At 53.5% G+C, this 27,820-nt stretch overlaps 2 protein-coding genes across 3 annotated transcripts in view; both read left to right on the top strand.

Annotated features, from left to right (window-relative positions):
- The first annotated feature begins 1,804 nt into the window (after positions 1-1,804).
- SRF (serum response factor) lies at positions 1,805-11,329 on the top strand. The gene is made up of 7 exons (XM_028097683.2): positions 1,805-2,681; positions 4,222-4,488; positions 6,068-6,329; positions 6,897-7,016; positions 8,042-8,233; positions 8,615-8,691; positions 8,922-11,329. Exons 1-7 carry the CDS (start codon positions 2,172-2,174, stop codon positions 9,015-9,017), a joined length of 1,524 nt encoding a protein of 507 aa, XP_027953484.1. The 5' UTR covers positions 1,805-2,171; the 3' UTR covers positions 9,018-11,329.
- A 585-nt stretch (positions 11,330-11,914) lies between these two features.
- CUL9 (cullin 9) overlaps positions 11,915-27,820 on the top strand; it is a 37,049-nt gene continuing 21,143 nt past the window's right edge. The window contains exons 1-17 of one of the 2 annotated variants that reach the window (XM_028097477.2): positions 11,915-12,014; positions 13,683-14,286; positions 14,843-14,997; positions 15,332-15,841; positions 16,341-16,476; positions 16,624-16,817; positions 17,076-17,481; positions 17,868-18,060; positions 20,182-20,389; positions 22,215-22,411; positions 22,795-23,012; positions 23,675-23,921; positions 24,011-24,116; positions 24,664-24,891; positions 25,165-25,255; positions 25,377-25,548; positions 27,308-27,413. In XM_028097477.2, the coding sequence (XP_027953278.1) occupies positions 13,692-14,286; positions 14,843-14,997; positions 15,332-15,841; positions 16,341-16,476; positions 16,624-16,817; positions 17,076-17,481; positions 17,868-18,060; positions 20,182-20,389; positions 22,215-22,411; positions 22,795-23,012; positions 23,675-23,921; positions 24,011-24,116; positions 24,664-24,891; positions 25,165-25,255; positions 25,377-25,548; positions 27,308-27,413 (3,762 nt within the window). In that variant the 5' untranslated portion in view covers positions 11,915-12,014; positions 13,683-13,691. Of the gene's footprint in view, positions 12,015-13,505; positions 14,287-14,842; positions 14,998-15,331; positions 15,842-16,340; positions 16,477-16,623; positions 16,818-17,075; positions 17,482-17,867; positions 18,061-20,181; positions 20,390-22,214; positions 22,412-22,794; positions 23,013-23,671; positions 23,922-24,010; positions 24,117-24,663; positions 24,892-25,164; positions 25,256-25,376; positions 25,549-27,307; positions 27,414-27,820 lie in introns of those variants that run through there. The other variant, XM_028097476.2, reaches the window with a different exon arrangement.

Raw genomic sequence — 27,820 nt, 5'->3', positions numbered from 1 at the left:
CTCTTGAGCTAACACATTCCATATGTTAAACTACCTGTTATGTAAATTAGGAAAAGGAAAAAAACCCTCTGAAACTACTGGGAAATGGGGAAGAGTAGGGCTCTTAATTCCTGTAGTTAGGGGTTTGATGAGCATATATATACACACATTAGTTCTCACAAATCACTTGAACATACCTTGTTTCCCTATTTCTCAAAGTCCTTGGACTATGACTCAGTAGGAAATGGAATTCACATTGTTATCCCGTACACACTCACTGAGCCATATGAAATCAACAATATGCTACCCTCTTGACCTATAAACTGGCCATTTTATGATTCAACCTAAACATAATGCAAACAAAAGTTTTATGCAAAAATATTTGCCCTTGTGTTTTGTAATACTCTTATTTTAATGCTCATTGCAGTACACTAAATTCATTTCATTACCACTACCACTAATGGGTCACAACCAACTGCTTTATTTAATCTTCACAAAAACTTTTAAGGCAGGAATCATCATTCTCCAATCCCCTTAAAGACAACCCGATATTTATCCCAGGGATGAGGTTATTACCCCAGTAGCTTCTATTAACTATTCACTGACCACTTACTCTGTGCTTTAGCCTTTATCTCCTTTCATCTGCATTAAGATCCCAACATGGGATGGGTACCAACAATGAGGAATATGATGGGATTTGGAGAGGTCGAATACTTGTTTCCTGGCACAGGGCTAGAAAAATGCTGATTCCAGATTTGAAAAATTTCTGTAACACAACACAAGGCCCAGGCTATTTTCACGGCTTTGGAGCTGAGACCCCGACCCACACCCTGAACCTGGGCTTTGCCCCGCTCCAGTTCTAACCCCCCCCCCCGCACCCCGACCGTGGGTTATCCACAGAAGGGTGTGTGTGTGTGTGTGTGTGTACACACACGCGTTGGCTGGCTGGCTGGCTTACTTGCTGAAACTTCCTGCCTGGCTCTACTTTTTCCCAAGCTTTTGCACAGGCGGTGGGGTGGGCTTTATCCTCAGGACCACCCCCTCCCCCAGCCCAGCCCGCAGCTGGAAGTCTTCACAGATCTTCATCTCGTCTCCCTGCCCCCTTCGGGGACCGGGAGGCCGACTGTCTCCCTCGGTCTTTTCCAGATGTCCGTCTGCCAAAGATCCCTCCAGTATAGAGGATGATGAATGAGGACCGGGGAGCCGGCCTGGTGGGAAAGTGTCGTCGCCTTGAAAAGAGAGGGAAAGGGAAAGGAAGTAGGGGGGAGGGGAAGGGTTGGAGCCGAGCGGCGGGGAAGCGACGAGTCTGGACACCGGGGACCCAAGCCTCTTCTGTCCAGCCAGTAAATTTGCCTCCCTCAGGAAGGCGTGGGGAAGTGCTCCAATCCCTGCACCCCCTTGGAATTTGGGCTGTATTATATCATTTACTGCAACCCGCACAATCCACTCAGGGACTACTCTAGCGTTTGCTTCCAGAGCCGGGTTCCCAGGGCTGCTCCCATTCCGCCGCAGGACCGCGTTTGGGTCCACTCCCAGTCTTCCTCTCCTCAGGTCCCTCCCAGCTCCACCATTCTCTGGTCAGGGGGGCGGAGTCGTACCTCCTCTCCTGTTCCTTTAAGAGGCCTCGGCTCCTCCCCTTTCGGAGTCGCCGTCTGACGCGAGATGACAGCAGCGAGTTCGGTATGTCTATGCAAATAAGAGCTCCCTGTGGGCCAATGGGAAGCGGAGGTGCCGGAACCGCGGACCAATGCGGCGGGGGCGCAGGGGCTCACCATATAAGGAGCGGCCTCGCCATAAAAGGAAACATTGTATCTCTTTATATGGGGGGAAGGGTCGGGGGATCCCTCCGCCGCCAGCGCGTGGTCCCGGCCCCCTCCACCCGCAGCCTCGGCCGCGGCCAGCAGCCCCTGCCCCCCGGGGGACGCTGACGGCCGCCGGGCGCGCCGCCCTAGCATACGGACAGGGGGCGCTCCGCGCGGCCTGGGGCAACCCGGGCCACAGGGGCAAGAAAGTGAGGGCCCAGGTCGGCCCGGGCGTGCAGGGGCCCCGGGTTCACGGCGGCGGCGGCGGCGGCAGCGATAGCGGCTCCAGCAGCAGCGGGAGTGCAGGGTTGAGCCGGGAAGCCGATGGCGGCGGCGGCGGCGGCTCCGATTCCTCGCTGACTGCCCGTCCGCCCTCCTGCATTGAGCGCCATGTTACCGAGCCAAGCTGGGGCCGCGGCGGCGCTGGGCCGGGGCTCGGCCCTGGGGGGCAGCCTGAACCGGACCCCGACGGGGCGGCCGGGAGGTGGCGGCGGCGGGACTCGCGGGGCTAACGGGGGCCGGGTTCCCGGGAACGGCGCGGGGCTCGGGCCGGGCCGCCTCGAGCGGGAGGCTGCAGCAGCAGCGACAACCACCCCGGCGCCCACCGCGGGGGCCCTAGTCTACAGCGGCAGCGAGGGCGACTCGGAGTCGGGCGAAGAGGAGGAGCTGGGCGCCGAGCGGCGCGGCCTGAAGCGGAGCCTGAGCGAGATGGAGCTCGTCGGTGGGCCCGAGGCGGCGGCGGCAGCCACCGGAGGCTATGGGCCGGTGAGTGGCGCGGTGAGCGGGGCCAAGCCGGGTAAGAAGACTCGGGGCCGCGTGAAGATCAAGATGGAGTTCATCGACAACAAACTGCGGCGCTACACGACCTTCAGCAAGAGGAAGACGGGCATCATGAAGAAGGTACCGGGCCCGGAGGTTGGCCGGCCACGGGGGACCGGGAGGGTGGGGACACGCAAGGGGAGCCCGGGAGGAAGAGCCGAGGCGGAGGTGAGAGGCGGCGAGTCCGCAGGAGGTGTGTGGGAGGGGATGGCTGTTACCCCGGGGGGGGCGAAAGGGGAGGGGCCGCCGGGGAAATGTGGGGAGAGGGGAGATGCCGGAGACGTCCAGAGAAGAGGGGAAAGGCGCCGAGGTGGGAGTGACGGGCGCGAGAGAGGAACAGGGCCCTTGTGGAGTGAAGGGGTGAAGAGTGGTAATGGGAGGCTGCTCGGGAGGTGGTTAATTAGACGCGGGGGTCACTAGATCCAGTGCCTTCTGGTGTCCCGGGGAAGGTGCCGGAAAAGCAGGGAGCCGAAGGGAAGGTATGGAGGTGAAGAGGCTAGAGCTCTATAACAACAATGAGCCAGCATGTGTGGGAGGAAGGTGGGCACCACAAGAGTAGTGCTGGCTGGGCTGATGACCGAATGGGGCTCCAGAGCCCCAGGTAAGGGAGCCGGGCAGAAGTACAGATGCTGCCCTGAGCAGCAGGGACTGAGTCCCACGATGGCCATGTGTCTTCCCTTGCATCCACTCCCTGGTGCACTCCCTGCAGGACAGCCCTCAGGACCATCTGCCTTTGGCACAAGTGGGATTTCCAGCCCCACAGAGAATCTGTGCATGGAGTTTGGGGGAAGGCAGGGAGGTTTGTAGAGGTACCTAGAAATTCTTCCTCTTCTAGCCAGCTATCCAGTGAAAAGGAGTGAGGAAAGGAGCCGTCATGAGGTGTAGAAGATTTAGGAAGGGATGGAAGCAGATGAACAAGAAGCTAGAACCCTGGGGACATGGGCTGGTGTTTATTTCTGCCCCATATAAAAACCAGAGCTGCTTCCGAGGTGGGTTGTGGAACTTTTTTGGGAGTAAGGAGGCCATCTGTGAGACCACCCTTGAAGGTCCCCTCCCTGGGGTCATGGCAGGGTAGTAGCTGCTAATCTAGCCCCCATCTCCCATCACTCCATACCCTGTTGCATCAAGACAAAGAAAGGAAAAAGCTGGTAGCACAGTGTTCTAGGGCATAAGGACAAAATGGCAACAGGTTAGGACCTGTGCAGTTTCTGGGAAGAAACATGGGACAGTTTAGAATTTATGTGACCCCCTTATCCTTAATGTCTTGTGGGACTTCCAGTGAGATAGCAACTTTATTCTGTCTGGTTCCTATGACAGTAAAGAGTGGGTGTGGGAGCCCTCTCTCTGAGGCTCCTGGCACCTCCGTGTCCCCTGAGGTTATACATTCTGTCACTAGGGGGCTGTGACTGTTTGCTTGGGCTATCTGCAGGTCAGTGGCTGCTCCTCAAAGGAGGAACATGGGTAGTTTTCCTGCTCTCTAGCTCTTCTTCAGATATTTTGATTGGGGGCGGGGGCGGCAGGGGCTTGAGATCTCTGTGTATTTCCTCTCTTCCCTACTTCCCAAGGAAGGTAGAGAGAATAAGTTTGGCTGATCTACCCATCTCCTCCCCCCTACCCCCAGGCCTATGAGCTGTCCACGCTGACAGGGACACAGGTGCTGTTGCTGGTGGCCAGTGAAACAGGCCATGTGTATACCTTTGCCACCCGCAAACTGCAGCCCATGATCACCAGTGAGACTGGCAAGGCACTGATTCAGACCTGCCTCAACTCGCCAGACTCTCCACCTCGCTCAGACCCCACCACAGACCAGAGAATGAGTGCCACGGGCTTTGAAGAGACAGACCTCACCTACCAGGTGTCGGAGTCCGACAGCAGTGGGGAGACCAAGGTGTGTTTGGGTCGCCTATCTGAGGGGAAGGAAGGGGAGGGACTTCACCAGCAGAGAGGGGAGGGGGTGGGTGCCTCTCTCTCCCTCACTCAGGATAGGTGCCCACTGATGTGGAACGGAGCGGGGTTAGTGCCCCTCATCCTAGGGGACAGGTGTCCATCCTCGCCATCCTGACAGGAGGCCGGCCCCCTAGATAAGCGGGCGGCCTCCGTGCCCTTATAAGGCCGGCTCCGGCTCCAGGCCGGCCTCCCGCCTGCAGCCCGCCCGCCTGGCAGGGCCCTTGCATTCCTCCCGCCAGCTGTCTCCCTGCTGGGGGCGGGGGCGTAGCTTAGCCCTGCCCTCGCGGCTGCCTGGGTTGCCAGGGAGTAGGAAGCACTCGTGGGCTCCAGGGTCCTGGGAACCCAGTACTGTCGGCAGGCGGGCTGGTCGACTGGGCTGGAGACTACCTAACTAGCCAGCCGCCTACCTCTTCAGGATGTCCGGGCCTGGGCACGTTTAGGGAGTGTATTCGCGGCTGCTAGAGATGCCGGCCCTAGTTACGCCTCCCCCTTCCTTTTCCCGGTAAGGAGAGGAGGCGGGGCTTCCTCCGTTGCTTCTCTGGGGAGCTCCACCTTCCGGGTGGCCCTTCACTAACTGGCCAGTCAGAAGAAGCGGCACTGTTTGCCTTAGCAACGCCTTCGCCAATCAGGGGCCTTAAGCTCGGCTGCCTAGCAAACATCCCGCGCTGACCCACCCCCAGTATTTGAACCCCCTCAGTTCTCTGGGCTTGGTTCTCAGCTCGTGGCTTCCTCCTTCCCCTTGTAAGAACAAAGGCTCGCCGAGGGGGGAGTCAGTGCTCCAGGTGCCACCCCCTCTTGCCAGCATGTCATATGTAGTTGCAAACTCTTTTAAGCAGTAGGGCTCATTTATTCCCAGGGAATTTTGCTGGAGGAATAATTCCTTTGGCAGTTTAAATCTTAAGTATTTGGCATGAGTGCTTAATTGCCAAACACTCAAGATCTCTCTGAAACCCTAAGTTCCCTGAAAAACTCCGTCCCTGTCTCAGAAGCCTGGCAAATCAGAGCCGGAAACGACGTTTTTAAAGAGGATATAGTAGCTCAGCCTCCTCATGTTTACAGACCAGGAAAACTGAGGCTCAGAAAGAGGAAGTTGATTTCTCCGGGATCACACAGGTGGTCATTGCCAGAGCTGGGAATAGACCCCCCTGCTTGATTCCCCAGCCAGGGTTGATTACCGTAATCCACTGGGGAAGAGAATTCAGGGACTTATCAAGATGACATCATCATCATCATCATAAGAGCAGCAAAAACGTACTGCTCCTTTTAGGTGTCGGGCACTTTATTTATGTTCACCTGTTAATCTTCACAACACCTATGGGCTAAGTCTTCTCCTTTTACGGACAGGAAACTGAAGTTCAGCAGCTCAGTAACTCACGCAGGGCTCAGACAGCAGGCAAATGGCAGAGCTAGGGTTTGAACCCAAGCCCACTGGTTCCAGTCTGGGCTGTCACTACACACAAAGTTTCTGCAGGGGCACGGTCTGGTAGAGGCTCACTGCTGCATCTTTATTCTGGGTGTAGGACACACTGAAACAGGCGTTCACGGTCACCAACCTGCCGGGTACCACCTCCACCATCCAAACAGCACCCAGCACCTCTACCACCATGCAAGTCAGCAGCGGCCCCTCCTTCCCCATCACGAACTACCTGGCCCCAGTGTCTGCTAGCGTCAGCCCCAGCGCTGTCAGCAGTGCCAACGGGACTGTGCTGAAGAGTACAGGCAGTGGCCCCGTCTCCTCCGGGGGCCTCATGCAGCTGCCTACCAGCTTCACCCTCATGCCTGGTGAGTCACAAGGGGCAAACTGAGCATGCCACGAGTGGATTGAGGGCTGGTACAAGGAGAACCTCTTTCCTTGCTCAGAAGGAGGGTGGACAGGGGCCAGCCAGAACCTGAAAGAAGCCTCTTAATGTCCCATTGGCAGGCATGCCTTTCCCCCCACCCCCCGGGACCCCTACTATCCTTGTCAATAAGTTTCAACCATACCCTGTGGCCTTTTCTAGCAACCCAGCCCTGTGCCCCCTCTGCCACAGGGACAGTAGACGTTGCACCACCTCCCTACCTTGAGTGAGGGACAGGGCATGTTCCTGTTGATTCAGTGCCAGAGCATAGGTCACCCAAGGAGGCAGAGGCAAGGCCTGGGGTGGGAGGAGGGGGGAGGGGCGGGAGGAGAGGGCAGAAACCCCTGGAGACAAGATTCAGGCCGTGAAAGGCCTCATTAGCCCCCAGGAAAGATAGCTATGGGAGTTGGGGAGCAGCGTGCCGGTCCCTGGGCCTGGGGGTGTTTGTGGGTGCTTGGTGCAGATGGTGGCCGGGTAGGACAGAGCATGAGTAAGTCTCTGTGTCTCCTAGGTGGGGCAGTGGCCCAGCAGGTCCCAGTGCAGGCCATTCAGGTGCACCAGGCCCCACAGCAAGCGTCTCCCTCTCGTGACAGCAGCACAGACCTCACGCAGACCTCCTCCAGTGGGACAGGTATTGCTGGAAGCTCTCCCCTCCCTGCCCCACCCTGCAGTACCCCTCCTGTAACTAAGGTCAGAGAATTCCTTAATGTGGAGATGGAGGCTTTTGGCTTAACCTTTATCCTAATCCTTATGAGATGGTCAGGTGAGGATGGCTGGGTTTGGAATCCTGTCCTTCGGTAGGGCTGTGGATTTCAGGAGGAAATTAGGGACCATTGGAGCCACCGTTCTCCTCATTCAGCTGAGAAGCTATGGGCCCAGAAAGGAGAAGTTACTTACCCAAGGACACACGTTTGCTTAATTACCAGGAAAGATTTATAGAGCAGTTGTCCCCTTGTGGGAGAGCATCCTAAGTTTTGAGTAGCTATAATTCTAATCTAGTCATTTCAGAAATAATGAAACACTTTCAAAATAAAATTACTTTTAAGTTCCTGCTCTTGACAGCCTTGTTACACGAGATGTGGTCTATGGACAGAGGACCAGGATCACCTGGGAACTTGATAGAAATGCAGACTCTTAAGCCTTACCCCAGATCTGCATTTTAACAAGATCCCAGGGGACCTTATGCACATGAAACTTGGATGTTTAAAAGATAAGTTTGTTAGCCACACGTTTAGGAAGAGGGAGGAAAAGTGAGAACAAATTAAAAAATGGGATGATGGAGCCCCCTAAAAGGGGAGTATCTGAAAAATATAAAATAAAATAAAAGGGGAGTATCTGAGTTTCCCTAAGAGTGAGTCAGTCATTGCAATCCTTGTTTCTCCCAGGGCCTTATGGTCTTGGAATGAAGAATTCAGCTGATAGAAAATTGCATAGTATAACGTGATAGGATACAATTAAAGGTTGGTGCTCCTGTGTTCAAGAAAAAATAAGGCTTTTCTTAGTCGATGACACAGGGAGCAGAGGAATGAGTCTTGTCAAGCTTCTGACCTGGGCAATAGCATGAGGGCTCCGGAGCCCTGGAATTCCTGGAGGTGGGATTGGGGACATCAGTAGGGACCAGGGCCAACCTCCTTAATGTGTGTCTGTGTTTGCCAGTGACATTGCCTGCCACCATCATGACGTCATCTGTGCCTACAACTGTGGGCGGCCACATGATGTACCCTAGTCCCCATGCGGTGATGTATGCACCCACCTCGGGCTTGGCTGATGGCAGCCTTACCGTGCTCAATGCCTTCCCCCAGGCGCCATCCACCATGCAGGTGTCCCACAGCCAGGTCCAGGAGCAAGGTGAGTTGTGGGGTGGGGCTGAGGAAGGAGGACCATTTCCTCCCTTAGACACCCACACGTTCAAATGCGCCCCCACATACACACCTAGATGTCCACACTCACACACCACATACACAAACTAGGCTGCCCACACATAGCCCTACACACGCACACACGGATGCTTGCACACATATTCCAACACCCATGGCTGTCCACTAGGGTACTCATGCACACTTGAAAACTCACGTCCACATGCACACATGGACACATTTGGACACTTGCCCTTGGGCACTTGCATCTGAGACTTACCGGGTCACTTGTGCATTTATCACCACTTCTCCAGTATCTGGAAGTTTCTCTCGAGCAAGCAATTTGAGTATCTCCTGTGGTTTCCCAATGCAGGTGGCGTTCCTCAGGTGTTCCTGACAGCGCCGTCTGGGACAGTGCAGATCCCTGTTTCTGCAGTTCAGCTTCACCAGGTAGGTGGGGGTGGCACCCTTCACCTCACGCCAGCCAGCCAGCCAGCCATTTCTTTATCTTGACCCTGGGGATTCCATTTACCCATTGGTCAAAGCCAAGATCCCTAGGCAGGAGGCCTGTCTGTTTTCCCCGGTCAGGCCTGTGGTGGACAGGCAGGCAAGCGGGGCGGGGGCTTGAACTGCCTGGTCAGCCCCTGCCCCCTCTTCCTCACACACCTCCTTCCCTCCAGATGGCTGTGATCGGGCAGCAGGCTGGGAGCAGCAGCAACCTCACCGAGTTACAGGTGGTGAACCTGGACGCCGCCCACAGCACCAAGAGTGACTGATCCGCCCTGCCACCCTGGACAGATGGCCCGAGGGATGGCACCACTTATTTATTGTTGCCTTTTCACGTTTTCTTTATACACACGTTGACGGGCCGCAGGAGGGAGGCAGGGAGGAGGAGTGGGCAGCCGCAGGACTGAGCCCTCTCACTCCAGCCAAAGAAATGGGCCAGCCTGCCCTCCACCCCATCCTCCCTCACCCTCCCCTCCTTCTAGCTCCACCTCCCGTTTTCTGTTGATGGTGGGGCCATCCTCCCTCCTCAGACTCCCCTCGCCAGCTTGGCGCCATGTTTGCCATGAGTATTAGCTTATCCAATGGGACCGTGCCCCACCTTCCCACACACAGGCCCCTGTGGGACTAGGCACCGTGTTCCCCCTGAGGAAGCAGTTGGGGTCCTCTCCCAGCCTCCTTGCTGACCCCAAGTCAGCACTGTGTCTGTCACAGGCTGGGTAAAAAGAGCCCTACCCCTGCCCCGAAGGGAGCCACCTGGGGAGATGGGGCTTCTTCCCTCACGCCGCCGCCCTGTTGTCCCTGCAGCTCCTGAGAGCTGGGCCTGTGCACAGAGCAGGTTCCCGGGGCCAGCTGCCCTGCCCTGCCTTGCCAATCCCCTCGGGACTCCAGGGACTCCTGGGTTGGAGGGAACCATCAGGGTTCCCTCTCACCCTGTCTCCCCCTGCCCCCCAGCTGCTTTACTTAAAGTTGATTTTGAACTTTTTATTTGAGGAGACGAAGTGAAATCTATAAATATATATTTTTAAAATATTTAAACTTTTTTTTATGGCGTTTTTCTCGTCCCCCTCCCTGCCCGAGCTCCCCTTCCCTGGGGAGCCCTGGGGCTCCCCGGAACTGGCTGGGCCTCTGGGGACAGAGCCACCCCATGAGCTCGGGGCCCGTCAGTGTGTAGGGGAGATGCTGGGATTGCCCGGTCCTGGGTTGTTTCCAGGAGAAAACCGGGGGAGGGGCCCTCAGGCCATGCCCCAACGGGGTGGGGAGGGTGACCCACAGCCCTGGGTCTCTTTTTGCCCTTTAGGGCTGTTGCAAGGGAGAGGGAAGAGGGAGACCAAATGTGGGGGTGGGGGTGGGAGGGTGTCAGGTAGAGGCAACTGACTTCATTTGTGCCACACGCATGGGCATTGCAGCCTTGTGCTCCCCCAGGCCTGCAGCTGCCTGGGGCCCAAGTTGCAGTGAGCAAGGTGGGGTCTGGGAGGGGGTGAGAGGCAGGAATGGGGGTCAGAAGAAATGGGAGCAGCTCTTGGGCTGAGTATAGAGATAGGGGAGCCAGAAATGGGCAGCTCTCCCAGGGAGTGAGCAGCTACTGTAACTTTTTTAAATTAAGACAAAAAGCCTTGAAGAAAATGACTTTATTTTTCTAAGTGTAACCTCAGTATTTATGTAATTTGTACAGGGGCCGTGCCCTACCCCATTCTGCCCCCTTTGGGGTAGACCTTGAGGATGGGCCAGCATAGGGGGAAGGTCTTTTACCCTGTGTCAGAGCCTACCTTCACCCCCTTTATCCAGAAAGGGAGCTTTTTCAGAACAGGGCAGCAGTTGGGGTGGAGTTTTATTAACCCCCGTGACTGCCTTCGGGAGGAACAGTCCTGCTTCTGTGACTAGGTGAAGGGGTGGGGGAAGTTTTTGCGCACAGCCTAGTTAGCAAGGGGATGATTTGCCGGCGCGTTTGAGAAACCCCGTAACCTCTAACCCCCATTGCTGTCTTGCCCTGTTTTGGGGTGCCAAGATGGAAGTCACCATTCTGGGCTTTCTCCTGGAGATAGCTGGGGCTTATGGGTGGCTTACAAGGCTGGTGCATGGCAAATCAGGGGCCAGAGAGTGGGGTAGCTTGGGACTCAGGTCTGTAACTGCCCAGCCCCCTTTCTCTGCTCTTGTTTCACTCCACGATCACTCACTCACTCCCCACTCCCCAACCCAGGGGAGGAGACTGATGAATTCCTCCTCTCCTTCCCACAAGAGACAGACCCAGTGAGTGAATCAGGCAAAGTGCTTATAATGTGTGTTGTGTGAGCGTGGCCTTGGGAGAACATGTGTGCATCAGGGATGAGGTGGCATTTATATGTGCAGCAACCCTTGGTGTTTCCCTTCCTTGGTGTATCTGGGGTGTGTGTGCGTGCATGTGTGTGTGCGCGTGCGTGTGCCTGAGTGTGTGTGTGTGTGAATGTGGAGTATGTCAGTGGTTTCTACTTCCCCTGGGATGCTGACCCAGGAATAGTGGACATGGTCACAGTCCTATGTACAGAGCTTTCTTTTGTATTAAAAAAAATACTCTTTCAATAAATGTATCATTTTTGTGCACAGACTGTGGGGTCTTTGCCTCCGTTTTTCTGCATAGGGAGGGAGGGAAGTATCAAACCCCAAACGTTGCTCTGAGAAGCAAGCCTGGCTGCCTGATGAGAACAACGGCAAAGCTAAGGGGTGCTTTGGGCTGTGGAACTCTGCGACTTAACTGAAGGAACATTTCGGGGAGTTGGAGCCTTTGTCTCTGTGCGTGGCTTTGTTAGGTTTTCAGGCCAACACAGATATGAGCAATTTTAATTAATAGGCAAAGTGACTCAACCAATCCAAAGCACTGCCGAGGGGTTTGGGAAACTCATGGCCACGTGACCTAGTGAAAACTAAGGACAGACAGCTCCAGGGATGAGAGTGCAGGTTTCAGGGGGATGGGGAAGGCCGACCCAGGAAAGGCGACGGGGGCTTCCAAGGTGAAGGAGGGAAAGTGCTGCGTACTTCTGCGGCGAAGAGCAACGTGACTGTGAGCGCGGGCTCCGCCCGCAGCGCGCCCCGCGCGCAACGGCGCGGCCACTACGCATGCTCCACTGGCGCGCCCTTCCGCCACGCTCGACTGTGGGCCGTCGGGGCCCCCGTAGAAGCCGGACTGCGCCCGCCCTGGCCGTGTGACCCGGAAGGGAGCTGCTGAGGAGGCGGGGCCAGGACGGCGGGACCGGCCGCCTGCTCCCAGCGAGGGCCAAGCCGGGCGGTGGGAGGTGAGAGGAGGGTCCTGCGGCGACCCGGTCCCTGCCGCGTCCCCCTCCCGCTCCCTGACCCACTCTCCGTGGGGCCGATGACGGGAGCCAGGTCTTTTCTCCGAGATTCGCCCGGTCCTGTCAGCCTCCGCGGACCGCACCCCCCCTCCTCACCCCGCCCCGAAAGCCGTTCCGCTGCCCTTTGGCCTCCCCCGGCACCGCTGATGGTCTGCAAGCTTGGGTCTGACCTTGCTACCTGCTTCTACCTGCTGTCTCATCCCCAGCTCCAGACCTCACCTCCACACCTCAGTTTACTGCTCCTGTTCTAGGCCCATGATAGTTCCCCCTCTCCCCCCCCCACCATTTAGGCCTCTCAGTTGTTTTACTTCACCCTGCTCCTCGGTTGTCCACTGCCACATCACCGATTACCTCCCGGTCTTGCACCCCTCCCCATGCTACCCGGACCCCTGCCCCCATCGAGGTCCACATCCCATGTTTCCTCTCCTCTTCACACCTTTCTTCTGTCATCTTTTATCTCCCCATTCCTACTCTCACCACTCCCCAGTTACCCCCATATTGCTACATACCACACATACCTTTTCCTGATCACCAGCATAGCCGTCTTCCTATTCCCATTTATCATTTTCCGGCTTAATAACTCGATTTATCTGAGGACTGCCCCTCCCTTCTTCAGCTAAGAATAATGATATTAGATTGTGTTTAGGGAGCGCTCACTGTGTGCTAGCGGCTATTTTAGGTGGTCTGCGTACATGATCTTCCTCAGTTGTTTACAACTTTACAGTACTCTCACCATGTTGCAGAGGAGGGAACTGAGGCTCAGTGGTGAAGTAACTTATCCAAAAGTACTCTCGGAGTAAGTCAAAGAGCCAGAATTCAGAGTCACACCTGAGTCTCACCTGTGCTGTATTGCCTCTCTAACATCTTCACCATCTCCTGACCTCATCTCTTGCCCTTCAGCTGCATGATTACCACCTCCCTATATATCTACCTGACTTAGACCCTCACCAGACATACAACTTATGTGCCAGGTGGAACCTGGTCTTTTTTCCTATAATTTTATCTGGCCCCCTCAGCCCCTCTCTTGCTCACAATACGCTGGTACACTTTCCCCATCCAGCCATCCGGATGTGGGGGCCCACCGCCCAGCCTTCTTTCCTTTCCATTCTCTCTGCCATGGCCCACTCCTTTATATGTGCATTCCAGCTTTACGCTATCATTTTTACTCCCTGTCCTGCCTCTCCTCCACCCTGCCTTTCCTCATTTCTTCTGACTCCACTGTCCCCCATGCTGCTGTCCTGCCTGCTCACCCCTGTTACCCTTCTAAGCCTTGATCTGTATCCCTCGGCCATCCTGCTCTTCTGTCCTACCTAGCTGTCACTCTTTTTGTGACCTCCTTGTTCTTACCCTCTTTCATAACCTCTTCCATTTCTTAACCCCCTTCATTTCATCCTCTTGCCATTTCCACTGCATTCTCCTTCCTTCTAAATCCCCAAATGTATTCAAGTTATGTATTCTGTCTCATTCTTGGCTTTTTCTCGTTGGTCTGTAAATTCCATCATGCAGCCTACCAGTCACCCTGCACCTGATCTGTGTCTCAAGGTTCCGTCCCCTCCATGTAGTCTTTTCCCTTGCCCTCATTGCCTTTATCTTTCTCCTTCTGTGTCCCAGGAGGTCAGGATGGTGGGGGAACGGCGCGCCGGGGACCTCATGGTGCCCTTGGGGCCCCGGCTGCAAGCATATCCTGAAGAGCTTATTCGACAGCGGCCTGGGCATGATGGGCATCCTGAATACCTGATCCGATGGAGTGTTCTGAAGTGTGGGGAAGTGGGCAGAGTGGGTGTGGAAGAGGGCAAGACAGAGCACATCCTCATGTGGCTGTCAGCCCCCGAAGTCTACGCCAACTGCCCCATGCTGTTAGGTGAGCGGGCACTATCTAAGAGACCTCAGCATGAACCAGCTGGGGGCTCAGGAAGCTTTCCCCGAGATCCAGGAGGTCTGGATGACACAGCAATGGGAGAGATGGAGGCTGATGTGCGGGCGCTGGTGCGCAGGGCTGCCAGGCAGCTGGCAGAAGGTGGGACCTCGAGCCTCACAGCTGCTGTGCTCCACACCATCCATGTGCTCAGTGCCTATGCCAGCATCGGGCCCCTCACTGGGGTCTTCAGGGAGACGGGAGCCCTGGACCTGCTCATGCACATGTTATGCAACCCTGAGCCTCAGATCCGTCGGAGTGCGGGCAAGATGCTACAGGCTCTCGCAGCCCACGATGCTGGTAAGAGACAGCCAGGGGAAGAAGGAAAGCACTGGAGAGAATGGGGCCACAAGGAGTAAGAACAGAAAGAGGAGGGATTTCCCAGCTCTGGAAGAAGACCTAGCATTTGGTGAATACCAATTTATTGCCAAAAAAAAAAAAGTATAGATTAATAAACTATGACAGTTATATAAATAGAATAAAATAATAGTACCCAGTTCATCTGTCCATTCTCAGTGCAGTGGCAGAGAAGAGAATAGGATAGGTTTATATTTTTAAACGGCAGGTTGAGATTTATTCGTTGATTGTGAAATCAGTTTGGTGGGTTACAACCAACATTTTTTTTAATGTAAAATAACTAGCAGGTAGCATAAGGTAAGTTTTGTAGCATTAAATGTATGTTTCAGTTGTACTTGGGTATGTTTGTGTCGGGTTACCATGTAAAATCTATACATTACCATGAACCTCAGTCACAAAGAGGTTTGAAAACCTCTAGGGTAGGGGATAGATAGTCTAGGAGAGGCAGGGGAAAGTCTTGGGGATTGAGGAGAAGGTACAGATTGGGTGTGGATTACAGGGAGTCGGGCTCACGTCCTTCTGTCACTGAGCCAACAAGATGGCATCGAGCAGCACATGGATTTTGACAGCCGCTATACTTTGCTGGAGCTGTTTGCAGAGACCACCTCCTCTGAGGAACACTGCATGGCCTTTGAGGGCATTCATCTGCCTCAGGTACTCTGGCAGCTATGGGGGAAATGCCGTGTACAAGGCCAAGGGCATCACTCCTGAAAGCATGGTTCAGGATTATGCATCAGCACCAGAGCCACTTGGGGAGCTTGCTAAAATGAAGGGTCACGCTTGCTCCCCCACTCAGAATTTCTGAGATTAGAACCCAGGAATCTCTCTTTTAAGACACTGCTTGTGTGTTCTATAAATCACAGTTTGAGGCCTTCTCAGAGTGTGGGGCTAGGCGTTCATGTTTCTCTGTAGAGGATGATATTATGGGGAAAGGCGAGGGGCTGAAGCTGGGAGAAGATGAACCTACACCACAGACTGTGTCCTACAGATCCCAGGAAAGCTGCTCTTCTCCCTGGTGAAACGCTACCTATGTGTCACCTCTCTGCTGGATCAGCTGAATAACAGCCCAGAGCCAGGGGCTGGAGACCGAGGCTCCCTGTCCTCAAGGGAATTCGGCCGGGAGAAAAGCCGGGGGCAGCGGGAACTGGAGTTCAGTATGGCTGTGGGCAACCTCATCTCCGAGCTGGTGCGGAGCATGGGCTGGGCCCGGAACCTCAGTGAACAGAGCACGTTGCCACCGCGGCCTGCCCGCTCCATCTTTCAGCCCTGCGTTTCAGGCCCTAGCCTTTTGCTCCCCACCATGGTTGCCGCCCCCAGAAGGCAAGAGCGGGCCTTCCGCCAACGCTCTGAATTCTCAAGCCGCTGTGGCTATGGTGAGTACGTGCGAGAGACGCTGCAGGCCGGGATGCGAGTGCGCATGCTGGAGGACTACGAGGAGGTCAGCGCTGGGGACGAGGGCGAGTTCCGTCAGAGCAACAACGGCGTGCCCCCCGTGCAGGTGAGCGAGGGCGCGTGGGGGACGCTGGTGGGGATCTAGCTGGGGGAGCATAACTGGGGCTGCTGTGCAGGGGGCTCTGGCAGGCCACCCCGGGAGAAAAACCCCGTGGGGATTGCAGTGGTTAAAGGGGGTCAGCAGGTGAGAAGGGCTTGGGAAAATTTCGAGGGCTGAGAAAATGGGGTGGGCTGTGAGGTCAAGCAGAGACCCACACCCAGGAAGCAGAGCTGTTGCATGGAGACACTCCCTGCACCTGCACCCGTGGAGTTGGTTAGGAGGGAGTGTCAGAGCAGAGGCCATGAGGGTTAGGAGGAGGTGAGTGGCAGGGCCCACCCCATAGGGGAAGGGAGCCTTTTGCTATATGGAGGCTTTTCCGAGCCTAGCCAGCTGTGCATCTGAGGACCGTGTGCCCCGGCTCTGGGCCCAGCCTTGTCCTCTTGAGCCTGCACCACCCAGGGCTCAGAAGCCTGTTCTTTGCCTGTTTCTTCCTCCCTCCATACAGGTCTTCTGGCAGTCGACGGGCCGCACCTACTGGGTGCACTGGCACATGCTGGAGATCCTGGGCCCTGAGGAAGCTGCTGAGGATGCGGCTTCAGGAGCTGTGGAAAAGGGGGCAGGGGCTCCTCTGCTGGGCACAGGTGAGCCTTGGAGGGCAATGGACAGCATGTCTCTGAACAGAGGAGCATGACTGGGATGCAGCCACTCCTGAGCAGGAGCTGCCCCAGAGATTCAGAAATGTCCTCTTTTCCCATTGGATGATGGCACCCCTGTTCCTGTATCCTTAGTGCTTCCCTCCTGGGACTGGAAACCTGTGGATGGGCTCTACTCTTTGCCATACCTCCAGCCCGAGCCCCAGAAGAATGAGCAGTTGGGATACCTGACCCAGGCCGAGTGGTGGGAGCTGCTCTTCTTCATCAAGAAGCTGGATATATGTGAGCAGCAGCCAATTTTCCAGAATCTTCGGGAGAACCTGGATGAGGTATCATAGGCCTGAGATACTTGGGTTTGGAGTGGGTTTGGAGGTGGGGTTCTCTAAGGGAGTTCTAGATAAGGGGGTGCTTAGGGGGAGGCTGGAGCTGGTGATTAGAGAGTATGAGGGGGGCCTGCTGGGGAAGGAGACAAGTGCTGTGAGGTCTGGTATGCAAGGCATGGTGGGAGGCGGCCACCTTCTCTATTTGTGTCCCCAAGACCTTCGCATCTGCTTGTCCCTGAAATGCGTACCCTCTTCTGTTGACAGACCCTGGGTGACAAGGCCCTGGGTGACCTCTCCGTACCTGTGGAGATCGCTGAGGGTCTGCTGCAGGTGCTCAGCAGTCGGTTTGAGGGCAGCACCCTCAGTGACCTGCTCAACTCCCAAATCTACACCAAGTATGGGATGCTACCCGATGAACTAAGCATCTCGTCCTCTTTACGAAGTCACTCCTGTACCCCAGATCCAGAAGAGGAGTCCAAGTCAGAGGCCAACTTCTCAGAAGAAAAGACTGAGTCGCCCAAAGCAAAAGCTGAGCCCCCAAAGACAGATTCAGAACCTGCCAAGGGAAAAACTGAGCCCCCTGTGGCACAGAGTGATTCACAGCTGTTTAACCAGCTTCTGGTGATGGAGGGGATTGCTCTGCCCCCTGAGATGAAGGAGGCAGCCAGTGGTGAGTCAGGTGCTGGGGGAGGAGGGCAAAGAAGTTGGAGCAAGTCCTGGCCTCCAAGAAATAGGGTAGAGGAGAGCTGTGGACTAAGGTTGCTGTTGCATGGGAAAATGCTCTGGAAGCATGCATCCATTTTCCTTCCTTTGACCTTGAGTATATCTCTAACCAATCACTGCTCCCTTCATATACCTGGAAAAGGAGGCTCTGCTTTCCAGAATATCTTCATCTTCAGTGTTTGGCTATTAAATCTCTCACACAGAATTGGAAAAGCTTTGAATGCAAAGCTACAGGAATGAATAATGTATTAGAATATCATTAGAATAGCTGGGCTTGACCTTTAAAGACTTCCAACTTTTTTTAAGCCACTACCTTTCCCTCACCAATTTCAGAAATGGCTAGAGGCTTGCGGGGTCCTGGTCCGCGCAGCTCCCTGGATCAGCATGTGGCAGAGGTCGTGGCCACTGTGCAGATATCCAGCTTGGACACAAACCTGCAGCTTTCAGGGCTCTATGCCCTTTCTCAGGCTGTGGAGGAGGTCACTGAGCGGGACCACCCTCTGGTCCGTCCCGACAGATCCCTGAGGTTAGTTAGAATGGTGGGGGGGGGGTGTTTAAGCTGCCATAGTGGGAGGATGTAGGGTGGGAAGGAGCTATATCAGGAATTTGAAAGGCTGAGGGTGAAAGAAGGGTCGGCCTGAGGAGTAGCTGAGCAGAAAGATGCCATATTATAACAGAATATTATAACATCCTTGGAGGTCTTATTCTGTGCCAGGCTCTGTGCTTAAAGTTTTACATGTGTTCTCTCATTAAATCCCCCTCTGTTTTCTTTCCTGAGGAAGAGTTGATGCTACGCGCTTATGCCATTGTATGGGTGAGGAAATGGAAGTATAGAAAATTTAACTCTCGGGTTTTTTTAATACACAAATACATTTTCATTTTAAAAGATCTGAAGAATGTAAAAGAGCATAGAAGGAAAAGACAGAGTCCCTTTTTCCAACTGTTGTCAGTCTGCTGTGGATTCTTCAGACCTTCCACAGATTTACGTTTGTCAGTGTGTTTGAAAATTGAACATTTTCTGAGTTTGTGTTTAAATCTGTGTAATCACGCTACATGTTTCTACAACTTTCCCCCCACACTCAGTATGTCTGAGAGGGCTCTCCATGTCCATCCACATAGAGATGCTTCATTACTCTCACTGCTGCGTAGGACTTTGCAATAGGATTATCTCCAAGTTCAAGTACAGTGTTCTACTGGATCTGTTTTCCTCACGTCTGCCAACACTGGATATTATAATTTTTTTTTTTTTTTACTCTATCAGATTGGCAGAATTTTAAACGATTGGTATCTTTGTTTTAATTTCTTAGTGCTGGTAAGTTAAGCATATTTGCATGTATTTGTTGTGTTTCTTCTTGTATAAGTAATCTGTTCTTATTCTTTGGCCATTTTCTTACTGGGTCTTTGTTTTTTTTCTTACTGATTCGTAGGCAATCTGGATATTAATCTGTTACTTATGTTTCGTATATCTTGCTGTTTTTTTTTTAAAACCATATTAACTCTTTCCTGAATACAAAATAATATATGCCTCCTATAAAAAAATTAGAAAATTATGAAGATAAAAATAATCTGAAAGCCCTTTGCAGAGAGAGTCACTGTTAACATTTGGTAAACGTCCTTACTTATATTTCTATATCCATTCATATATATGACTTATGTGGTATTAACTTGTTTATAATAAATTGTGGCTACAGAAAGGGATTTATATCTGAAGCACATTTGATTCATGTTGTTGTCATCATAAAGCTCATGAGAAAAGACAAATAAAGACAGAACTTTCCCAGGCCACCTCCTCAAGATGCATCTCTCTCACTGTGGAGAAAGATAATTCCAGTTTTTTCCTTCTTACGGTGCTCATTGTGATCTAGGGACTCTGGAGCACTTCTTCTTTCCCTTCAGATCAGCATTTCTGTAGGACTCTCTCTCCCTCACATTGCTTCTCTCTTAACTTTGTAGACAGCGTCTTTCGTTGTGCTAAAGTTTTAGAATTTTAGGTTAGATTGTTTTTAAACTTTTTAATGGCTTCTAGGTTTTGAGTAGGTCTGTCCTATTCTAGGATTATAAAAAATATTTCCCTTTATTTTCTAAACATTTTAAAATCTGTTTGCAGTGTCCTTATGCTGATGGAAGGAGGCAGAGTCCCAGCTATAACTGTTTCAGGTGTTTCTACCTCATGGGTTGCATGGCCTTTGCTGTTCTCACTGGCTGGGATGCCACCCTTATCTAGCGATCCATATCTGCCCTGTGTCATTTCTTAGAGTTTTAATTTTCACGAGTTTATATTTTGATAACTAGCACACAAGTCTACCACTCTCTTTCTAAACATTTCTTGACTGTTCTTACGTATTTTCTCATCCTGTGCCTGAGTCTAGTGTCCCGTGTTTCGTGAAGAACCTTTTAGGCATTGTGATTAGAATTACATTGAATTTTTAGATTTATGTGCAAAGGTGAGCCAGAGTTTGTAACCATTTTGCCCTATGGCCTCCTTCACGTGGCGAGGGGCCAGAGGCGGTCAGCCTGCAGAGGAGAGGGGCTGAGGAGAAGAGCAGGTTGGAGAGGGGTGGGGGGGATGGGTCTTGGTGGAGAGGGTTGGGCAGGGAGTCAGGTGTGACTTTTGGGATGGGGAACTCCAATGTCTCTTCTCTCTAAGAGAGAAGCTAGTGAAGACGCTGGTGGAGCTGCTGACCAACCAGGTGGGAGAGAAGATGGTGGTGGTGCTGGCCCTGCGCCTCCTCTACCTACTCATGACGAAGCATGAGTGGCGCCCACTCTTTGCCAGGGAGGGTGGCATCTACGCTGTGCTGGTTTGCATGCAAGAATATAAGACTTCAGTCCTGGTGCAGCAGGCGGGGCTGGCGGTGAGTGGACTGGGCCTGGCGGGAGAGAACGATGGGCAAGAGGGGCAGGCTGGGGGCTGCTGATCTTGAGGAGGTGCTGATCTGAGGAGGAGATTTAGACCAGGGAAGAGACCTTGGGACAGAAAGACGTACGGGGGTTGAAGGTTCCAGCTGGACAGTCTTGGAGATTGAGTGAGTGTTTAGAGAAAGGGAGAAGGGTGTTTTTAAGAATGACTCCCAGGTTTAAAACCGAGCAGCAGAGGGAGTGTGGAGGCCATTTACTCAGTAGGGGAATGTGGGAGGAGGAAGAAGTAGGGGGAGAAGATCCAGAGTTGAGTTTTTGGGTTTGTTGCATTTCCTGTGTCTTTTGAGTTACAGTTAAGTGTTTGGTTAGAGACTAACTTTCTTCATGTGACAAAGTAATTTTTTACCCTTTGATCCGAGTGGTACCCTTATGTAGAAAATACCCCCTGGCTAGATGTGGGAGCCTTGCCACCCGGGGCCTACAGGATGGGGAAAGGTGGCCCCGTTCAGGGACTTCCTGACTACCCCAGACACAGTGCTGGCTGGTAGGAGGTGTGGGCAGGGTGTGCTCTGTATAGCCTGGGGTCCCTGAGGGGACGGGTAGGCCTCATCCAGATCAGTTCTGAGACTGGATTCCAACAGTGTAATGGCAACAACACAGACAGGAACACAGGTCCCCTTAGAGCTGGCTGTTCCAGGGCGAGGCCAGGAGGCTGTTTCCTGTAAGGGGCCAGCTAGGTGCTGCTCCTCTGAAGAGCAGCCGGGCATTCATGTCTAGGCCGTGTTTGCTCAAAGAATGCCTTAACCCTTTCAGATTGCATGGCCAAAATACAACATTTGCCCCTAAATTCAAACTCTTGCCCCGTAGCAGAATTGCATCATCTTGTTTATAACTTCAGGTTTATGGAATTCAGCTAATTGGGGGGGGCGGGTAACGAAAGGGAGAAAGCCTCATTATGAGGCTTATTAGCCTATGCATGGAGGGTTCAGGCCTTATAAGGGACAGTGTCCTGAGAATTGGTTCTAATCTCCGTCCCTGGCGGGTTTCTTCTCAAGTGTCAACCCTTTCTCCAGGGACGGTAGCCTCCACTCTAATGGTATGGCAGTCATCTTAATTGACTTTTCTTTCTAGTACCAGCGAGCAAGTTCACCGATTCCAAGTATTTTTTCCTATAATTCCAACCGCTCTTCCTATGAGATAACCCAGGTAGTCTTGTTGAGGAGAGTTGACTACTGGCTCTGGAGGCCAAGAGACATAGGTTTGGGGGTGTCGGCCTATTGGTGGTAATTGAAGCTGTGGGAGCAGATGAGGTTGCCCAGGGAGAGAGTGCAGAGTAAGAAGGGGACGGGAACTTCTATGTTGAAGGATTAAGCAGAGGAACTCCAGAGAGGCAGGCCAGCCAGGAGGCTATGGAGTCTTGGGACTCGAGAGAAGGGAGGTTTTGCAAGGGGAGGGATGGTCCAGGGAAATGGAAGACAATGTCAAGGAAAGCCTATGAAGACAACTAGATGCTGTGACAGATTCCCCCCACCCAGAGGAAGCTGCGGGAGGGGGTGGCCATGCCACTCGGCCTCGGTGCTGGCAAGTGAAGGGGCGGGCTGATTTTACTATTGAGCATCATTTTTTCCTCTGCTTTCTTTCCTTCTCTCTCTTTTTGTTTGTAGCGGTTGATATCCCATCACGACCTCTTCCGTCTCCTACTTGACCTATTTGCAAACAGCTCTGCCCCAAAGTTTGGAGTCGAGAATGAGGACTTGGCTCTCCTCTCTCTCTGCGTGGGGACCCTGCCCACAACTAACTGCTTCCACATCCCCGTTGCAGGCACTGAAGATGCTGGCCATTGCCAGCTCCTCGGAGATCCCCACTTTTGTTACTGGCCGAGACTCTCTCCACCCTTTGTTTGATGCCCAGATGACCAGAGAGATCTTCGCCAGCATCGACTCAGCTACCCGGCCAGGCGCTGAGAGCCTTCTCCTTACTGTCCCTGCAGCCGTGGTCCTGATGCTGAACACAGAGGGGTCAGGGCATCACCCTCCAAACTCCCGCTAAGCCCCAAGCCCCACTGCCGCCCCACCCACATCTCATGGGCTTCACAGAAATTCCCTTTATGTTGTTACCTCTGGATGAAACGTCGCTGGCCCTCTCTGACTGTTGTTGGTAGAGGGGCCAAGTGATTGGGGGGAGGGAGATCCCCAGAGAGAGCAGTGGCACCCTGACCTTCCTTCCTGGGGTTGGGAGGAGTGACCTGAGGTCAGGGAGCTGAATGTCCTGGCCTCAGAGGGAACCCTGGAGCCCTTGCCTCCGTCCCCAGCCGCAGTCCCCCTCCCCTCTGTACTTCCTTTCTGCTTCCATTGCGTTCACTCCCTTTCCATTTCTTCCCGGGATACCTCCCTCCTCCCAGGTGCTCCTCTGCAGTGAGAAATGGTCTGCTCCTGCTCAACCTGCTTCTGTGCAACCACCACACTCTGGGGGACCAGATTATAACCCGAGAGCTGAGGGACACCTTGTTCAGGCACTCCGGGATAGCACCGGGGACAGAGCCCATGCCTACCACACACACCATCCTCATGATGCTCCTCAATCGCTACTCAGAGCCACCGGGCAGTCCTGAGCACACAGGTACCGTTGTGGAAGGGGTGGTTCTTCTGAGGAACCAGGCAGTGCTGGCCTGTTTACATACTAGCACCTTCCTGGAAAGACACGATGAACCTTCAGGAAATGAGTAAGGGTTTTGGCGTTTAAGTTAAATAGAACTTCCTGATCAAAAGGAGGAGACTCTAGAAGAGCTAAGGAAAATTATATATCTAGAGCCAGCATGCGGGGCGCCTGGCTGGTGCAGACAGTAGAGCGTGCGACTCTTGATCTTGGGGTTGTAAGCTCCAGCCCCACGTTAGGTGTAGAGCTTACTTACAAATCAAATCTTTAAAGCCGCCATGCTAGGTAGTAGGGGGATGTAATTATAAAAGCGTATATTTATTGGCTGATGTAACAGCATAGCTACCATTTGATAAGAACAGGTGATTGTATGACTATATGAGATTAAAAACGTCCGTGTTGAACATGACAGTGTTTGCCGTACTAAACTTTTTTCCAGATGCAGCTAGCTATATATTTGGGGCCAGAGAAGAAAATCCCCCACAGTTTGATACAAACTACAGACATCCTCCAAACAGGAGGAGAATTTGGGGGTGATTTTCTGGACCTGCTCAATTCTTGGTTTGACCAACTTGCATGACTCCTCTTCATACTTGTTTTTTTCCTCCCATGTGTCCGGGCAGCAGCACTGGAAACCCCTGGTGCCCAGGGCCAGGATGGGTCCCCTGAGCGCCTGATCCGATCCCTGGTGGGGGGCCCATCTGCAGAGCTCCTTCTGGGCTTGGAGCGGGTGCTGTGCCGTGAGGGCGGCCCAGGGGGTGCTGTGAGGCCCCTCCTCAAGCGCCTCCAGCAGGAGACCCAGCCCTTCCTCCTGTTGCTGAGGACTCTGGATGCCCCGGGGCCCAACAAAACTCTGCTGCTGACCGCACTGAGGTGAGGGGCCTGTTGGGGCACCCGTGTATCAGAGGTGAGTGGGGGCCCACAGACTGCAGGGACTTCGCTTATTTCCATCCCCTCACCAGGATCATGACCCGGCTGCTGGATCACCCTGAGGCGATGGCCCTCCCCTGGCACGAGGTCTTGGAGCCCTGCCTCAACTGTCTCAGTGGCCCTAGCAGTGACTCTGAGGTACCAGAACCCTGGTGTGAGCGTGGGGGAGGGAAAGGCCGCATGTAGGGCACCAGCTACCTTGTGAGGCTCTGCAGGGCAAAGTGGCCTTTCTGGGTGGGTCTGAACAATGAGAGGGGTGGAGAGGAAGGAATGTCATCTGAGAGTCCTCAGAACTGGGGCCTTTGAAGTATAAATCTTTGGGCTGCAGCTGGATTTTAGATTCTGGGTTTAGGAGAAGCCCACACTCACCAGGCCAAACATTCCTGACTCTCCACCCTTCCGGATTTGTGCGTTGTGGACCAAGGCTCAGGCCCCAAGGTGGGCTGTTGAGAGAGCTTCGCCCTGGCAGGAAGAAGCATCCGAAGCTGTGCCCAGGCTCTGCCGGCTTGGGAGTCCCAGCACCCTACTGCTCTGTCCCAACCTTCTTTGGTACTCTCCTTTCCCTGCACTTTCCAGCTTCTCCAAAATCTCATCCACCACATTTGCTTTTCTAAACCCACCCCTCGTCCCTTCTGGGGCCCGCCCTTTGTGTCCCATACGTTAATCTCTCTGGCTCTGGGCTCAGATTGTTCAGGAGCTGCTCTGCTTTCTGCATCGGCTGGCCTCAATGCATAAGGACTATGCTGTAGTTCTCTGCTGCCTGGGAGCCAAAGACGCCCTCTCCAAAGTCCTGGACAAGCACTCGGCTCAGCTGCTGCTGGCCTCTGAGCTTCGGGACCTGGTGACAGAGTGTGAGAAACATGCCCAGCTCTACAGTAACCTCACCTCCAGCATCCTGGCTGGCTGCATTCAGGTGAAGAGACTCGGGGAGCCAGAGCTGAGGGAGAACAAAAGCCAGTAGCAGGGGAAGGGGATTCAGTGTGGGTCCCGGTTTGGCACAAGTGATAGCAAATCTGGGGCACTTGTTTCCCAACCGTTACCCCACGTGGTCCTGTTCTGCCAAAATGTGTGAAGAAAGGGTTTGAGTGTTTTGCTGCCCTTGGCTTGTTCTCCATACATGTTTCTCTATGTTCTTCATATTCTGCCTTCCTCCCTGTGCCGCTTCTCTCTGATGTTCCAACTGCAGATGGTGCTGGGCCAGATCGAAGACCACAGACGGACCCACCAGCCCATCAACATCCCCTTCTTTGACGTGTTCCTCAGGCATCTCTGCCAGGGTTTGTGCCCCCATCTGCTTCCTCCCGGCTCGCACCCCAGTATTTGTTCTCCCTGTCCCTTGCCTTTCTTCTCTCTCACCTACCGGGCTCTGACGGCCGCCCCCCCCCTCCCCGCCCCCAGGCTCCAGTGTGGAAGTGAAGGAGGACAAGTGCTGGGAGAAGGTGGAGGTGTCCTCCAACCCGCACCGGGCCAGCAAGCTGACGGACCGCAACCCCAAGACCTACTGGGAGTCCAACGGCAGCACCGGCTCCCACTACATCACCTTGCACATGCACCGTGGTGTTCTTGTCAGGTGGGAACATGCCCACATGCGCATGTACATGCGCGTGCGCGGCTATTTTGACACACCCCCAGTACACATTCTCCAAGCGCCCACATACGCAACTTCTGTAAACCCGATGCATGAGGGACCCACTCAAACCCATTTTGTGCAGTGAACAGATAGACACATTGATCCGCATTCCTTGTGCAGTGTAGACATCCTCGTTCCCTGAGCCTGGTGACATGCTCCTCCCACAGGTGTCACTGCCCTGTGCATGGTGTTGAGGGAGATTGAGAACTTTCTCATTCACTCTTCCCATGGGTGTTTGTTTAATGTATACTCTGTGCCAGGCCCTGGGCCAGGGTCTGGGGCTATAAGGACAGTAAGATACGGTACCGTCTTCGGGGAACCTGTGGTCTTGTTGGGGAGCCAGCCTGGAAAATCAGGAAGAGTAAGAAGAGGTGGCATGGACACTGAGGCCAAGTGAGAGGCTAGAGAAGGCTTCCAGAAGGAGGGGTTAAATGAGCTGAGCTTTGAAATTAGCTACATAAAGAGAGGGCAGTCGCTAGTCCAGGCAGAGGGACAGCATATGTGCAAAATGGAAATAAGAAACACAACGACGTGTTTGAGGGAAGTTTAAGTGACTGTGTTTGGCTGGAATGTAGGGTGTGTGTTGTGAAATGGCAGGAGACAAAGCCAGAAAACTAGGCAGAGCCAGACCACAGAGAGTTTTGTGAACTAAGAAGTTTGAGCTTTATTCTGAAACTGGGGGAGCCACTGAAGGATTTTTAAGAAGAGAAGAGGCAAAACTAGATTTTTTTATTATTGTTTAGAAAAGTCACCCTTGGGGTGCCTGGGTGGCTCAGTTGGTTAAGCATCTGCCTTTGGCTCAGGTCACGATCCCAGGATCCTGGGATCGAGCCCCGCGTTGGGCTCCCTCCTCAGTGGGGAGTCTGCTTCTCCCTCTGCCTCTCCCCCTGCTTGTGCTCTCTCTCTCTGTCACATAAATAAATAAAATCTTAAAAAGAAAGAAAGAAAGAAAAAGAAAGAAAAGAGAAAAAGAAAGAGAGAGGGTAGGAGGGAGAGAGAAAAAAGAAAGAAAGGAAGGAAGGAAGGAGAAAGAAAGAAAGATAGAAGGAAGGAAGGAAGAGAAAAGGAAAAAAAGAAAAGAAAAGAAAGAAAAGAAAAGAAAGAAAGTCATCCTGGCAATTATGGGAGTTTGGGTTGGAGGCCAGAGAGTTGGAAGGTTTATGCGGTGGTCTCATTGAGAAACGAATGCGCTCAGTTAGGCAGAGGGAATAGTGAAGGGGTGGCGAACTGACACATCTCAAGGGCCAGAATCTTCAGGCATGACATAAGGGAAGCCATGAGCAGGAGAAGTCACGGTGACGGAGCACTCTAGGGAGATGGCAGTTTTCTTCCCAGGAGGAATGTAGGAAGAGGAGCAGGCTTCTGTGGATGGATGATGCTTCCACTTGGGCATGTTGACTTTGAGGTGCCTGTGGGGTGTGACATGGAAATGTCTATTTGGTACACAGCATGAAAGCTGAGAGGAGCTGTCTAGGGTAGAGATGTGGATTTGGAGTCATTAGGGTATGAGTTTTTGATTGAAACTATGGTTTTAAATAAAGTCACTCTGGGGGAAGATAAGAGGAAAGCAGAGGCCCGGGGGAAGACTGACACTTAAGGTGGCAGACGGACAGCAGGCTGAGGAGGAAGTGGTGGGTTGAAGTCATTTTGAACAAAGACCAGGGCCCCAGTTCTAACTGATTGCTTTCTCCTCTCCCAGGCAGCTGACTTTGCTCGTGGCCAGTGAGGACTCGAGCTACATGCCGGCCAGGGTGGTGGTGTTTGGGGGCGACAGCGCCAGCTGCATCAGCACTGAGCTCAACACGGTGGGGACCCTGGTGCCCCCCGCCTTGACCTTACTCCCCATCCTTCTGTCCCAGGACCTCCTTCAAAAGAGTCAGTCCCTGGAGGATTCCCACTTTCCTTCCCCCAGGCAGGCTTTGCCTCCGAAGCAGTGAGAGCAGAGATTGGCATGCAGATTTGCACGGGTCTGTGGGCTCAGTGCAGAAGTGAAACGCACACACCATCACAAGAGTCAGTTGCTGGGCGCCTGGGTGGCTCAGTTGGTTAAGCGACTGCCTTCGGCTCAGGTCATGATCCTGGAGTCCCAGGATCGAGTCCCACATCGGGCTCCCTGCTCGGCGGGGAGTCTGCTTCTCCCTCTGACCCTCTTCCCTCTCGTGCTCTCTTTCTCTCATTCTCTCTCTCTCAAATAAATAAATAAAATCTTTAA

The sequence above is a fragment of the Eumetopias jubatus genome, unplaced genomic scaffold (genome assembly GCF_037043125.1).
Source record: "Eumetopias jubatus isolate StellerSeaLion01/CBP00866 unplaced genomic scaffold, mEumJub1_p1.0 scaffold_6, whole genome shotgun sequence".
Classification (NCBI taxonomy): Eukaryota; Metazoa; Chordata; class Mammalia; order Carnivora; family Otariidae; genus Eumetopias; species Eumetopias jubatus.
Note: the sequence above shows the minus strand (reverse complement) of the source record. Positions and strands in the feature narration are given on the sequence as shown.

What these genes read in the sequence shown, in the direction of transcription:
- SRF (XM_028097683.2), top strand. Translation starts at nt 2,172, where the DNA reads ATGTTACCGAGCCAAGCTGGGGCCGCGGCGGCGCTGGGCCGGGGCTCG. An exon ending in CAGCTTCACCCTCATGCCTG is followed by an intron (nt 6,330 to 6,896) that starts GTGAGTCACAAG and finishes TGTGTCTCCTAG; the next exon opens with GTGGGGCAGTGGCCCAGCAG. An exon ending in CAGCCAGGTCCAGGAGCAAG is followed by an intron (nt 8,234 to 8,614) that starts GTGAGTTGTGGG and finishes TTCCCAATGCAG; the next exon opens with GTGGCGTTCCTCAGGTGTTC.